This window comes from Dermacentor silvarum, chromosome 10 (genome assembly GCF_013339745.2).
Source record: "Dermacentor silvarum isolate Dsil-2018 chromosome 10, BIME_Dsil_1.4, whole genome shotgun sequence".
NCBI lineage: Eukaryota > Metazoa > Arthropoda > Arachnida > Ixodida > Ixodidae > Dermacentor > Dermacentor silvarum.
In genome coordinates, this window is record NC_051163.1 from 144,416,458 (window position 1) to 144,432,183 (window position 15,726).

General features: G+C 45.8%; 2 protein-coding genes across 2 annotated transcripts in view; one reads left to right on the forward strand and one right to left on the reverse strand.

The window, feature by feature from the left end:
- Positions 1 to 15,726, forward strand: part of LOC119431026 (calcium-dependent secretion activator-like) — a 629,635-nt gene that overhangs the window by 530,238 nt on the left and 83,671 nt on the right. Inside the window, exon 26 of the mRNA XM_049657435.1 lies at positions 5,704 to 5,787. Coding sequence (XP_049513392.1) covers positions 5,704 to 5,787 — 84 coding nt within the window. The remainder of the gene's footprint in view (positions 1 to 5,703; positions 5,788 to 15,726) is intronic.
- Positions 1,103 to 3,147, reverse strand: LOC125940833 (SCAN domain-containing protein 3-like). Its single transcript, XM_049657445.1, has 2 exons — positions 2,686 to 3,147; positions 1,103 to 2,244 (listed from the first exon to the last, which is right to left on the reverse strand). The coding sequence occupies exons 1-2, from the start codon at positions 2,750 to 2,752 to the stop codon at positions 1,262 to 1,264; spliced, it is 1,050 nt and encodes a 349-aa protein (XP_049513402.1). The 5' UTR covers positions 2,753 to 3,147; the 3' UTR covers positions 1,103 to 1,261.

Genomic DNA, 15,726 nt, shown 5'->3' on the forward strand with positions numbered 1-15,726 from the left:
GTAATGCCACACCATCATCATTATCATGTAGAGTTACTATAGCTCCAGTAACTCAAAGGGCATGTAAGGATGTGTCCGCTCGTTTCAACGGAAGAAGACGTATCACCATCGGCTCCACCATGCTAAAATCTCCACTGTCCATTTCTTATAGTCACAATTATCTCCGCGCGTCTATCTGATGCATATAATAAATGAACCGATAAACAATGTAAATTGTCTTAAGCAATTGTTTCTATTGCACACACGCAATGCAAAGAATTGAGAATGTGTTAAACAATTACTTTTATTGCACACAAACACCCTGCATCAGCCTCTCGGCCGCAAATATCACCCTGTGATCGCGAAGCGCTTTCTTGAGGAACACTAATTGTAGATACTGCAAGCCCCAGAATAGTTTGCCGTCATTTTACAAAGCACTTCCTCCGGAACGATGTAGTTTGACGATGTCTTCTTCTTCAGACGAAGGCCAAATTTGACCCTTAAGATGGACTCCAAAAGGTCCATCTTCATCTTATTGCGAAGTTCTGTTTTAGTTAAGGTTACATTAGAAAAGACTCTCTCCGCTTCGGCATTTGAGACCGGAAGTGTCAGGATCCTGATGGCTCCAGCGGCGAGTGCTGGGAAGGGACATACACCAGCAGCGTCTCTGAATGCTAGCGCCTCATACCAGAAACTTGTGGCAGAACTAGTTTCAGTTGTAGCGAATGCAGACCGAAGCAGTCGTACCTCCGCTTCCAGTTGGTTGTTACGTATGCCAAACAGGCATGATGGCAAACTCAAGATCTCCCGGCAAGCATTGGGCCCCAATACAGTTTCCGGACTTACAGCTTGAAGCCTGCGGAGAGCAGATGTTGCATTTGGAATTCGTGTTTGTAGCTCTGTTGCCAATTTCTGCAAAAAATTGAAGCACCGCTCTCTAATGCAGGTCTGCTCCTGGGCAGGTAATCCACTTGCCGCGAGCCGTTCTGCAAATGCTGCTCCGAGGTCTGCTTGTCCACAGTCTAAGTAGATGCTCTCCATGTTTTTTAAATCCAGGGAAAGCAGGTCACTGTTGGAGTTGTCCTTAAGCAGATCTTGAAACCAGCCGTGTTACGGCACATCTATGTATAGATTTTCTAGTTCTTGAAAAAGCTTCAAGGGGTCGGCTGTCTGGCTCTGAAACAACAGATTCACTCGTTTCACATTGTGAAGCACTGCTGCAAGAAAAATCAAATAGACGTGGTTCCGAGTGTCATTGTACATGTCCCGAAGAACACGCGTGTTATAGTTGCGGCTGTCGATACTGTGAAAAAAACTTCTGCAGGCTCTCAAATTGACCCAAAATTCTTTCGATGCAGTCGAACATTGCCAACCACCTTGTTGGAGACAGAGACAGGAGTTTTGGTGGCTCTACCTTGTCGGTGTCTTCCAGCATACTGTTATACAATCCCTTGTATGCAGCGAGCCTGGTGGATCTGTGAGCAAAGTAATTGTGAGATTCTCGTACCATGTACTCGAGCGCTGAAGGCATTGTCTGCATTGACTTTGCGGCAACGAGGTCTAGCGAGTGGCACATGTACTTTACTAAAATCAAATCTGGATTCCCTTCCCTGAGCCGGCTCCACAGAGAGTTGTGCTCTCCGCACATTGAGTTTGCACCATCTGTCGCTATTCCGACACAGTCTTTAAGGCTCAACCCGTGATCAGACAATATGTCCATGACACACTGATGCATCACTTCTGCTGTTCCATTCGCTACTTCTTTCAAGTCGAGGAACGTGTCCGAGATACAGTTCGTTTCAGAGTTATGAAAGCGAACAGAAACACACAGCTGTTTTGTGGTGGAGACATCCGTAGATTCATCGAGCATTAAGGAGTACCCCGGGGCTTCCTTCACCATTTTGTCCAGCTTGTGCTTGAAGTGTGGTGCCAACACATTCTTGATGACAGCTGCGCACTTGGTACGGTGCATCCGAAACTTTCCGTCGAATTCTTCTTGCAGAATTTCACCAAGTTCATCAATCGCACTTACAGGTGTGTGCGTAGCGGTGAACAATGCTATTCGAACTTCCCGCCTTGCTTGGTCAAAATTTGGCTTGCTGACCTGGGCCAAGAACTGCTTGAGCTGCTGTGGGGCAGGCACAACGTAGTCTTTGTGCTTCTTAGAGTCGGCGTGCTTTAGGAGGTCCGTGTAATGAGGCCTCAATACACAGTTGCAGTATTTGCACTTCACCGCTTGTCCATGTTCAGTCGGCGATATCCAGTCTGGAAAACATTTCGAAGTGAAGAAATAAAGAAAACCTAATGGCTTAAATGCACAAGCTCTGTTTAGAAAAAAAATAAAACCACTGCAGGAATGATTTCATGAAACTTGGCCAAATAATAAATTCCGTTGTTCGCTTTATGCCATCGTAAAACAAGCCATGTATGACCTGAGTCAGTATAGAAACAAAGGAACCCGCCCGACCGACGTAATGGCTTAAACTCACAAGCTCTGTGTAGAAAAAAAATAAAACTGCGGCAATGATTTCATGCAACTTGGCGAAATAATAAATTCCGTCCGCTTTACGACAACGTAAAACAAGCCATGTATGGCCTGTGTCAGTATAGAAACAAAGGAACCCGCCTGATCGCTTATATTCATAAATGCAACACGATCATCCAAGACTAACATAACCACAAATCCCCTGTACATATAACACATACCTTTAAGTTTTTGATCCCGGAGCCATTCATCACGAAATCTTCGCTTCGCATTAGCGTGCTTCCCCATGTTCCAGCAGTTAAAAAGTAGGTATTACAGCAGCGAAGACAGGCAGCTCCACAAGCTCCGCCGTCGCCAAATGGGAATCAGGAGATCGTAGCAAGCGGATGGATGGATAGATTCTATGAGCGCCCCCCTTGAAACGGAGTGGTGGGTTGCGCCACAAAGCCGCCAACCCATCAACACTGCCGTCTCGCGGCATGCAGAGCAGTTCGCTAACCTACATTTCGCTAGGAGACGTGCCAGTACCTCATAGAAAAATTTAGGAGGTAGTGGACGGGCTGAATGTTGTCGCTCGTTTGTTTAGAAGACACTGAGCTTAGAACCCATAACTCGATCGAGCTCTTAGCCGAAAATCGCCAGAAATTCGCCAAGTCGCCATTCATAATTTTTGGTCGCCACGGGCCTCTGAAATTCGCCAATTTGGCGAAAAGTAGCCACCAGTGGCAACCCTGGATGCGACGCCTTCGCTATATAACTGCAGAAAAAAGTATATCGCCGCATATACACGAGCGATGTGAAAAGGGATACCACTAGAGAAAGATGAACCGAAAATGCATCGCAATGTGCGTCTACAACTTCGCGAACAACTTGCGCGGAACACGATGAAAATACCATGCAAGCATAATCGACAGCGCCGGTGACAGCATCCGTGCGTGCTGTTTACAGCGGTGAAAAAGGATTCACGGCATACACACACACAAAAAAAATGTCACAGTTTCGCCCTAAGGGCGAAGCAATGAATGCGATAGCAACACAGCAATGTCATACGAAGTAAGGTGAGCGGCTTTGGTAGCAATATGAATTGTAGTAAACATGAGCTGATTAAGTAAGCAGGTGTGCTGCGGCGTAAGTAGACCGACATGAAGAGAGACTCGATGACCACGAGAAGGCGCGTGTGAAACGGTGGTGTTCATGAGAAGCGCTTCCCGTGGGCAGTGCGTGCCAAGGGACACACCTGTAGCGCTGCACTGCCGATCCGGGCAGCATTGCGTGTGTAGCGTGCGTTGGAAAATGTGGCCCGACTATTACGAACTATGAACAAGCATGGTGTGAGCGCGCACAAACACGAAGAGATCACACTGAATGACAGCAGACAACGACTGTCAAAACGCTGGCAGCAAGCATACGCCGCAGCGGGCGAAGGTACGTGCGGTCTATCGCTTCAACGGAAACTGAGCGGCGAATGCACTTAAAGGTCAGAGCCGTGTGGAGATAAGAGACGGTGCGAGCGAGCGACGAGCGCGGTTCTTCGCAGAGAAGTGCGCCCCCCCCCCCCCCCCCCTTGCTCCCTCTGGCGCTGGCTTCCTGCTTCCTTGCTTGCGCGTGGGAGATTGAGTGCGTTCGCTCTCCGTGATAGCGCGCGTCTCCGCACGCTTCCTCTCGGGCATACGGCGCGCGGCGAAGATTTTATCTATAGGGAACCTCACGGCGACGGTGACGACAACGGCGACAACGACGGCGACGACGACGACGACGACGGCGACGCCGACGGCAGAAATCCGGTTCAAGTGTCCATATAATTGCTATCGCAATAAAAGAAAGCTTCGCTGCCGCTCGTATGGTTCGCCGCCGCTCGTATGGCACCGCCTCGCAAGGCGGAACGGTGCGTTTAGTAAGATAACGCAAGAAGCAACCCAATCAGCGATCCACGCACCACGCCGACGAGTACGCGAGACGAAGTCCGAAACCACAACAACCGGGGCGGCGCGCGCAAGCGTTCGACGCAAGCCAGTTGACTGAGCGAGGTAAAAGTCCTCAAGTGCCCGCACTGCAAACCGTCAAGTCCCCACAAAGATGGCGGCGAGCGCTCATCGCCTCTTTTTGTCGTCTGCTAGCCAGAGAACTTCCAGAGAGCAGCCAGAACAAAATCGTCCTGGCAGGTTCTGGCAGCCCGCGGGTAGCCAGAACCGTCCAGCCCGAGTAAAACGAACGCGCGGCGGAACGCGCGGCGGAAAACGAAGGCGCACTGGCTGGTTCTGGCAGCCCGCGGGTAGCCAGAAGTGGAAAATCGAAGAAGCCCACTGCTGAAAAGCACCAGGTGTGAAAGGTATCGCAGATGACGCGTTCAATCTGCTCGTCTTCACCACTGTTGACAGTGTCATCAAAGAGTGCCGACATCAAGCAAAATGTCAGCGCATCTAGCTACAGTTTGAGCGTCTACCGAATAGCGCTGCAAAATCATGCTGCAAGGCAGCAACTCCTTGTCAACATCATCTTCTTATAACAGCACGTAGCAATAGCCCCTTCCATCCTCTGAATGCACAAATTGTGTAGAGTCTGCCATGCCAAAGCATTGTATCAAAAGTACTGTATTTATATGAATCTAAAGTGCGCCTTTTTTCCGAGAAAATGGGTGCGAAAATTGCCGGCAAGTTACAATCGGATACTAAATCAAAACTATGTTCGCGGCATTGGCAACAGCATACCATCAAAGCTGCCTGAGGCTGCGTCACAAAGCAGGTTTTTGAGAAGGTTGCCGTGGGTTCATGTTGTGCTCGACTATGATCTGGAGCTGTATTCTTGATCATACCGCAGCCGTGGCCTAGTGGTAGAACGCCCGCCTCGGCTGCGGGAGGCTGTGGGTTCGATTCCCACCGCCGCTGGGCACCCACTGGTTCAAAAGGGTGCAAGCGTACCCCGGCCTGGCGTTCGGCTTCCTTCAGGGGTGATACGCTTGGGAAAGGAGCCTGCGCCCTGAATTCCCGTCGAAACCAACGTGAGCACGGAATACCTTTCGGAGATATGCTAGCGCAATTTCATGCGACTCGGCACCAGATGCTTGGGTGTGTGCAGCCACCAGTGCTGTGCCAAGCTGTGCAGAGTACAAGCCCGATGCAGAGTTACATAAGTGATAACAGTATCTCTAGAAGTGCTTGCTAGAGAATACCACCCCTGTATGCTTGGTGTCTGTGGAAGCACAAATGGCGACGCGCTACTTTGGAATTATTGCTTTGCAGCTGACCAGCATGCTGGAGGTAACCTTGGCCAAGCTGTCCCGCTACGATGAAGGCAGTCTGCTGGCACCCATTCTCTCCCTCACGGTGAGTCCTCACTAGGAAATAATAAATTGATGTTGGGCGCGTACCGTGCATACGAGAAATGTGGCCAGAGATTACAAAATGAACAAGTTATTTAGAAATGCGTGAAGGAAAGGTAATGCGGTTAAGTGAATACCATACATGTGAAGCATGCGATTGTCTCTATTTTCATCTTATGCAATTCAGTGTGTAGCACAATTTTAATGTGATTCATTATTTATTATGCACTACACGTTTCGCAAGCTATGACGCAGCGAGAGCAATGTTTGATCCTTGGTGGGGGAAGAGAGGTGCCACACCATTGTGCTTGTGGGGATTGAGGGTTGCGCCGGCGTCATTGCGCGGGCAAACACCTGTTCTGCCGTCCCCCGGTTTTCCCCGTCCTCCGCGTAACCGGTTCCCGCGGTGGCGCTGCGCACGCGGCGGTTGTGCTGAGGGCGGGGCGCTGACGTCACGAGGCGGCCGGTTTTTCGGCTGCTAGCGGCGGAGCGTGCCTGGGACTTCTCTCTGGGACCAGCACACGGTACGTTCATGCTTTCCTCTCGTCCGCCGACACCTTTGTGACTAGGACTGGAGCTCGCGCACGGTGCCTTTGCCCGTGCGGGGAGCGCGTACTTTGTGCTGATCCTTTCCCGACGCTAAGCCGATGAGCGGTGCCATTAGTGCTCGCGCGAGGTCGTACCCCACCGAGCCGCACTTGCCGGAAGCCTAAGCCGAAGGATATTGCCTGTGCTCTCGCGAGTTGACCCATTGGTTATCGCCAGAGCAAGTAGCATAGCCGCCGGGACTTTTCCTAGCGGCGTGTCCCAGCTTGAGCCTGTGCTCTCGCCGCGACATGCTATATAGGCGCCTGTTATTGTATTTTCGCCCTGGTGCGGGACCCCTTTGGCTCCCCGCTGCGCGGGCGTTTGTGCAGTGCTGGTGCCGACAGTTTCAGTAAACGGTTTCCGTCAACTCAGGGCTTTACTGTGTTTTTGCGTACGTCGCTCGGTAGCCCCTTGTGGCCTCTGAGTTCGCGCGCGAGCGGTGCTGGAGGCGACGGCTGACGCGGCCCTGGGGCTCGCTAAGCTCGAACCCGCGGTGTTTGGTCTCCTGTGAGACACCAAGAACCCACATGCTACAGCACACATGTGTCAATAGGGGTGCGCGAACATTCAAAAATTTCAAATATTACCCAATCTTATATTTTCAACTTTCTAAATTTTTGAATATTTGGTTGGGGGTATGAATATTTGCAACAAATCGAATATATTGCTAGCCGTGTGGGATAAAACACAGTTATTAGTGTTTCTTCTGTCTAATCTAAGAATATGTGTGTGGTTTTGTGCTAAATTTTGTGACGATTTCGTGCTGCTGGCAAAATCTTGCCTGTAAAGTGTGCTCAGCCACTGAGCGCCTAAGCTTTGCGGGAAAGCCAGCCTCTTTGTTGCAAGGGACACGGGTTTGCAGACAGCGAGGGTGCACTTAGAGCGCAACGAAAGGGGGGCTACTGAATCCAACTGCAATAAGAATGTTCCTTCTGGGAGTATGGGCGGATCCTCGGCAGAAATGCCCATCCACACGGCCTCACAATGCAAGTATGCCAGCTCCCTGCCGCATGTCGCACCTCCGTGCAGCTAGAGTGTACTAGATTGGGGGAGTGGGTCCAACGCAGGCTGAGGGTTTCTTTATTGAAAAGTTGGTGGCGCCACCGTCGCTTTCTCCCGAATGAGTGGCCCCCCCGTGCTGGCCAACGCTTGTCGCGTCGGAGACCCTGCCGCAGCTACATGGAGCTTTGACAGGCATGGTGGCGGCAACACTGGTATTATTCCCCACCGATCTATTGTAAATAAAATGGAAAAATAGCGGCGGAAAGAATGCAAACGACGCAACAACGACGGTGTGTCGAGCAGATGACAGCTATCTGCCGCGGTGGTTCAGTCAGCTAAGGCGTTGCGCTGCTGAGCACGAGATCGCGGGATCGAATCCCGGCCGCGGTGGCCGCATTTCTATGAAGGCGAAATGCAAAAACGCCCGTGTGCTTGCTACAATTGTAGTGCACATTAAAAAACCCCTCGTGGTCAAAATTAATCCAGAGCCCTCCACTACGGCGTGCCTCATAATCAGAACTGGTTTTGGCACATAAAACCCCAGAAAGAAGAACAGATGACAGCTACTCAGCCCGTGAGCTTGCCTCAGCCAATGAGCGCTGCCAGAGCCAATGTTGATTGGCCAGGCAACGGCAGTACCGCCACAATTTCAACGTTTTTTGCTTCACCCTCAGCGCTTGCCAAGGCAGCTGGACCCACTCCCCCATTCTAGTACACTCTAGTGCAGCGTATCGCATGCCTGTTATATTTCAGGATAGAGTGATGGCCGATCCTCTACCGCAATACACGCACAAGCGAAACCCAGGACTTGTGCAGATCTCTCAGGCAATGGGTGTTACCACGACATATTGCGGTATGCTAAAAGGAGCTATTCTAAACGAGTGTGGATGCATTACACATGTTTAATTGTAGTTATAATAATTGAAATATTCTTTTCATGCCGTCAAAGCTCTCTTCTTCCTGTAGTGTGGTGTAGTATAACTCGCTCTATATTGGTGGCTGCGCTATATTCTTGCAAATGCAGTACCTCGACAACAACGTGTCTCACACTGAAGGCAAACAACGCTTGCTGCGCACGCTGTGCTGCACAAGTCCTGCTTGCGTGTGGGATAAAACATGGCACTGCAGTTCTTTTCTGAGCAATGGTTATAGCAAACACCACTTCGTTTTGGGTGGATGTGAGTGCAGCTTTTGCCTTGCTTATTCGTTACTTTTGCAGTGCCGCTCCCAATCCCGAGTTTATTGCTTGACAGCCAATGCCACGAGTGATGGCTAGCACAGAGTCAAATGAGTTTACAGACATTTGATGTTGTATAAACAGGTTGCGAGAACAGACAGCTAATGGGAATTACTCAATTTTCCAAGTTAACATGAGCAAAATACACAATCTTTCCAACATATTAAAATATTTGATTTGATATGTATTTATATTTGATTCATATTTCTAAATTTTGATATTTGCACACCCCTAATATTTGATTCACGGTGGCACGTACCCATTCCGGGGGAATGTGCGAAGAATGAGACAAACGCAGTCGCTCGGTAATAGAGTAAGCCACATCCAGTAGGACTTCGTTCGTGCATTTTGGGAAAAAGTGCTGGAAAAACCGTAGTAATTAAGAAAACGTACGATCCAAAGTCACTAAATAGGTTCAACTGTAGCTGATGATGGGAATTGTTTGTTTTTTTGTTTTTTTTTAAACATAGGTAGGACATTGGGCAAAATAATTAGGGCTTGGTGGCGCAACTCACTGCCCCTTTTCAAAGCGGACGCTCATAGCATCCGTCCATCCATCCATCCTATCACGCGGTTTTTTGTATTTCGTGGGCTTTCTTTAAGCTTTTATTGACGAGTGTTGCCTACAGGCAACATGCCAGGAAAAAAATGTTTTCTTGCCTTGTTTCAGTATTGAGTACAAAGTTTCTGGCTAAATGTTTTCAGCCAACACTGAATGACAGACAGGCAGCAAGTGTTATTTGTTTGTTCAGAGTGGGAAAGTTGGACGAAAAAGTTTGGCACGCGATCCACTGTCTTTTGAAAGCAAGCTCAGAGGAGACAAGATACACATGTGATGTAAATGAAATGAAATGTTCACATATGATGAGAGCTGTCTAAACAAATTAAAAACCAAGTCTTAGGTGGCTTGGGGTGATGCCCACTTCCGGTTTCCAGCCTGGGGTTTTTTTCCCCCTATTGCTTAAAAAATTTCCGCAAATAATTTTTTTTGTTGATTTTTATTTATTTTCATTTATTTACTCTCAAGGCCGTACAGGCAATACAGAGAGGAGTGGCAATAGAAAAAGAAGAAATGGCTAATGAGCTAGTACATGATCACAGATAGCTGACTTGAACACATCATGATCTGTGATAGTGACGATGGAGGCGGGAAGGTGATTCGAGTCTTGACTTATTTTCGGTATGAAGGCTTCGAGGTATGCATTGCTTTTACACTGAGGCACCCCAGCCTTCATTCGATGATCAATACGGGATGACAAATGGCTCGGAGGCGAAAAAAGTGTCATTTTTAGGTCATTATTAGTGTAGTATATTTTATGAAACAGGCATAAGTGGGAAATTCGATATCTAGTAGAAAGGAGAGGTAGGTCAAGCTTTTGCTTCATGTGAGAAATGCTGGCTAAGCGATAGTAGTTAGAATGGATAAACCTAGCTGAGTGGTTTTGAACTGATTCTAAGGACTGTGTTAACGAGCTAGTTTACGGGTCCCATATGGGTGAAGCATACTTGTGTTTAGAATGCACGAGTGTTTTATATAGTAGTAGTTTCAACGGAACTGGAGCGAGGCGGAAATTTTGCTGAAGAAAACCAAGGGTACTGTTAGCTTTGTTAATAACATGGTGGATATGTTTCCGCCATGACAGGTTATTCGTGATATGGATGCCTAGATAGTTGTAGCTGTCGACGAACTGAAGAGGGCAGCCGTTAAGATCATAGCCGTGAGAAATGGACTGGTTAATTTTTCGAGACACCCTCATTGCTTTACATTTGTTAATGTTTAGTTTCATAAGCCATGTATCACACCAAGAAGAAATTTAATTAGGTCAGGTTGAAGAACGGAGGAGTCAGACTCATTAGAAATTACGCGGTACAGAACGCAGTGGTCTGCAAAGAGCCTTATATTAGAAGTTACAGAATCAGGCAGGTCATTAATATAAATTAGAAAAAGAAGAGGCCCAAGGACTGACCCCTGAGGAACACCGTATGTTACATTGCATGATATAGAGTCATGATCATTAACAGAAACGTACTGTGTTCTATTCTGCAAGAAACATTCAATCCATTTAAGCAAGCTGCAATCAAGATGGAGTGCGCCAAGTTTCAGCAATAGTAGTCAATGTGAGACGGTATCAAAAGCTTTTGCAAAGTCAAGGAAGTCAAGGAAGTCAAAGTAGTCAATAGCTGAAGCTCAATCTAAAGCGTAAGACAAATTATTAGTAAAGGTTAATAATTGAGTCTCACATAAATAATTTTTAAGAAAACCATGCTGCTGTGACGCAAAAAAGTTATTAGACTCGAGAAAACTAATTAGGTTGCTGTAAATTATGTGCTCTAATAACTTGCATGGAATAGAAGTTAAGGAGATCGGCTGGTAGTTTAAGGGGTTATGAATATCACCAGACTTATGGACTGGAATCACCTTCCGCCATCTTCCAGTCATCCGGCAGTGTTGAACTCTGCAAGGACTCAGTAAAAATCATCATCATCATCACCATCATCATCAGCCTATATTTTATGTCCCCTGCAGGACGAAGGCCTCTCCCTGCGATCTCCAATTACCCCTGTCTTGCGCTAGCGTATTCCAACTTGCGCCTGCAAATTTCCCAACTTCATCATCTCATCTGGTTTTCTGCCGACCTCGACTGCACTTCCCTTCTCTTGGTATCCATTCTGTAACCCTAATGGTCCACCGGTTATCCATCCTACGCATTACATGGTCTGCCCAGTTCCATTTCTTCCGCTTAATGTCAACTAGAATATCGGCTATCCCGAAACTAATCAACAAGAAAAAAGTAAGGGATATTCAAAATTATAACGTGGGAAAGATTGAGGAAGCCGTAAAATATGGACGCAGCATTAAATCAGTAAGAAGAAAGCTTGGTATAGGACAAGGCAAGATGTATGCACTGAAAGATAAGCATGGTAATATCATCAGCAATTTCGATGACATAGTAAAAGCAGCGGAAGAATTCTATACTGACCTGTACAGTGCCCAAAACAGCCAAGCTACTTTCATTCAAAATAGTGATGAACCGAATACAGAGGCTCCTTCTATAACTAGCGCTGAAGTTAGAAGGGGCCTTGAAAGACATGACCAGGGGAAAAGCTGCTGGAGAAGATGGAATAACAGTAGAGTTAATCAAAGATGGAGGAGATATCATGCTTGAAAAGCTTGCGGCCCTTTATATGCAATGCCTCACAACTTGTGTACCAGAGAGCTGGAAGAACGCTAACATTATACTAATCCATAAGAAGGGAGACGTTAAAGAACTGAAGAATTATAGGCCCATTAGCTTGCTTTCAGCATTGTATAAAATAGTCACCAAGATCATTTCCAATAGAATCAGGGCAACACTTGACTTCAGCCAACCAAGAGAACAGGCTGGCTTCAGGAAGGGATATTCTACGATGGACCATATCCATGTCATCAATCGGGTAATCGAGAAATCTTCGGAGTACAATCAACCTCTCTATATGGCTTTCATAGATTATGAAAAGGCATTTGATTCAGTAGAGATACCAGCAGTCATAGAGGCATTGCATAATCAAGGAGTACAAGAGGCATACGTGAATATCTTAGCAAACATCTACAAGGATTCCACAGCTACCTTGGTTCTCCACAAGAAAAGTAGAAAGTTACCTATCAAGAAAGGGGTCAGGCAAGGAGACACAATCTCTCCAATGCTATTCACTGCATGCTTAGAAGAAGTATTCAAGCTCTTAGACTGGGAAGGCTTAGGAGTGAGGATCAACAGCGAATATCTCAGCAACCTTCGGTTTGCAGATGACATTGTCCTATTCAGCAACAGTGGAGACGAATTACAACAAATGATTGAGGACCTTAATCGAGAAAGTGTAAGAATTGGGTTGAAGATGAATATGCAGAAGACAAAGATAATTTGTTCAATAGCCTGGCAAGGGAACAAGAATTCAGGATCGCCAATCAGCCACTAGAGTCTGTAAAGGAGTACGTTTATCTAGGTCAGTTACTCACAGGGGACCTTGATCACGAGAAAGAAATTTACAGAAGAATAAAATTCGGTTGGAGTGCATACGGCAGACATTGCCAAATCCTGACTGGGAGCTTACCACTGTCATTGAAAAGAAAAGTGTACAATCATTGCATTCTACCGGTGCTAACATATGGGGCAGAAACTTGGAGTTTAACAAAGAAGCTCGAGAACAAGTTAAGGACCGCACAAAGAGCGATGGAAAGAAAAATTTTAGGAGTAACGTTAAGAGACAGGAAGAGAGCGGTGTGGATCATAGAACAAACGGGGATAGTAAAAATATATGACAAGAAAGCAGATGAATACGCTACAGTACCCTTAAGTAATTTGTAATTTATGTTATCAACACCTGCCAATGAGGAAAGTTTTGCTTTTTTAATCAAATTCTATATGCCATCAACATTGATCTAAACCGGCTGCATCTCAAGGAATGTAAAGGCACGTGCGGACAGTGAAGTATCTGTTAGAGCGTCAGAAAAAGATAGCAAAAATGTGTTGTTAACAGCCGTTGAGCAAAGCTCACGGGGGACAGGAAATCCAGCGTCAGTTTTCAGAAACATTTCTTTAGGTTTGCGTACATTGATAACGTTCCAAAACTTCTTAGGATTAGTTGTGGACAGATGTTGTAGTGTTTCAGAAAAAAAAGTAATTCTTGGCTGAGCCATTTTATATTCAGATGCGGTAGCTACGTAGGCTGCTTTTGCTTCGGTTTCCCCAGACAGCTTGAAGCGTCGAAAAATGTGTTTTTTCTTGTTAAGAAGCCATTTTAATCAAATGTTAAACCAAGGAGCCCGATTGCATGGAGACAATAGGCGAGTCGGAATATATTTTTCAATTAGTGTGTCAACCTTGTTTTTGAAAAAAAGCCAGTTTTCTGCGATAGACCTTTGCCAGAACTGTGGAAAAAAGAAATCGGCAAAACTTTGTAACTCCTTATTGACCAAGGAAAAATCTGCTGTACTGTAGTGACAAAATTTTCTTACAGTATTTTAGACGCTGGGGCAAGCGTAAGCAGATTGCAAAATGAATCATGGAATGATTGCTTAAACCAGGTATAATTGATAATGAAGAAATTGAATCAGGAGATGTGGTGAAGACGAGGTCAAGGATGCTGGCAGAAATTGCAGTGACACGGGTAGGCTCTTTAACAAACTGGGTGAGGCCAAAGGTCGAACATATATTGCCACGTAGTAGTGACGGTGAAGAAAACAGTCGTAAAACTGTGTATGACGAAACTTATTCTTTATTGGGCGAACATGTGCGCACAAAAGCAAGTTGCACTCTAAGCACAACGATAGCGGCGAACACAGTTGGAGATCGTCGAGATCTCATCAGCGGCGAAAGGCGTCGGTTTTCATACATGAGTCATCAAAGGTTCCAGATTAATCCCTGGTGCCCGCGTTGTCTTCCAGAAAGTACTAGACAAGTTACGTCGCACATACAATCAGATTACATAAGCGTCGATGACAACAGACAATGGATAGAAACATCGATAACATTTGAGAAACTTCCGATACATGCAGGTGCGTCCTGTACCTAGCGATAACGTGTAACACTTGTTAGCCGGTGAACAGCGGTCACCGGTGAAAGATTTATTTATTTATTTATTTATTTATTTATCACAGTACCCACAGCGCCATTTCTGGCATTGGGGGGTTGAAGAAGGAAAAGGTGCATGTACTACCGCGCTCAGGCGGCGAAAAAATAAAAAATAACCAGCCATTTGAGATAGGAAAAACACCAAATTTTTAAACATAAAAATTTCACAGCAAGTAAGAAAATGAGTCATTTGATGTTATGGACACTCAGGCAATTTGTTCCAGTCAGAAATTGTTTTGGGAAAGAAAGACATTTTGAAGAGGTTAATCCGGCACCTGTATTCTTTAACTTTGAGCGAATGGTCTCTTCGGACGGACACATAATCAGGGCTAAATATATATTGGTTTCGGTCAATTCTAGTTCTTGAATGAAATATGTTATGAAAAAATTTTAACCAAAGAACTTCCCTACAATTTTGAAGTGTGTCCCAGCGCAAAGTGTTTTTCGCACCCGATACGCTGAAAAACCTACCATAGTCATTAAAAATGAAACAAACGGCCAAATTCTGAACTCTTTCTAGCTTTTGTATGTCAACTAGAGATTTCGGGTCCCAGACTGTGCAAGCATACTCAAGTATGCTTCTAACATTTGATATATATAACAGTTCTTTGGTTACGACGCAGGAAGCCCAAAGCGTGGCAGGCTTTGGCAGTAACAAAATCGACATGGCGGTGCCAAGACATTACACTGGTCAAATATACACCAAGATATTAAAATTCTGAGACTGACAGCAGTTTGCTACTGTTAATGTTATACGTGAAATCACGAGGAGTCTTTTTTTTAGTGAAACACATATGTACAGACTTTTGTAAATTAATATGCATTCCCCAATCCTCACACCATTGAGCTACTGTACACAAGTCCTGTTGTAATGCTTCGCAGTCACCTCAATCGTTGGATATTCTATACAAAACACAATCATCCGCGAAAAGTCGCATGCGTGAAGAAATACCTGTGACAATGTCGTTCATGTAAATTATGAACAGTAAAGGACCCAGGACGGATCCCTGAGGCACCCCTGAGGTCACATCAACGTCATGCGACTGTTTCCCGTTGATAACAACTCTCTGACGCCTCAGGCTCAAATACTCCTTTATCCATCTAATAACGTTCTCATTTATGTTGTACCAAGACAATTTTTCTATTAATAACGAATGTGGCACAACATCAAATGCTTTGCGGAAGTCAAGAAATAAGCAGTCAACAGAATGCCCTTTATCCAGTGCGCTTGTTAAATCATGAACGAATTCGGTAAGCTGGGTGACACATGAGTAACCACTGCGAAAACCATGCTGATGGGTATTTAATAATGAGTATGCACTAAGATGGCTCATAATGTTAGTATAAAACACGTGTTCTAAAACTTTACATATCACACTGGTCGATAATTTGAAACAATATTTCTAGGTCCAGATTTGTGTATAGGCACAACGTTTGCAAGTTTCCATTCATCAGGTCGAGATCCGTCCTGTAATGACTTGGTGAAAAGAATCTGCAGCTACTTTGA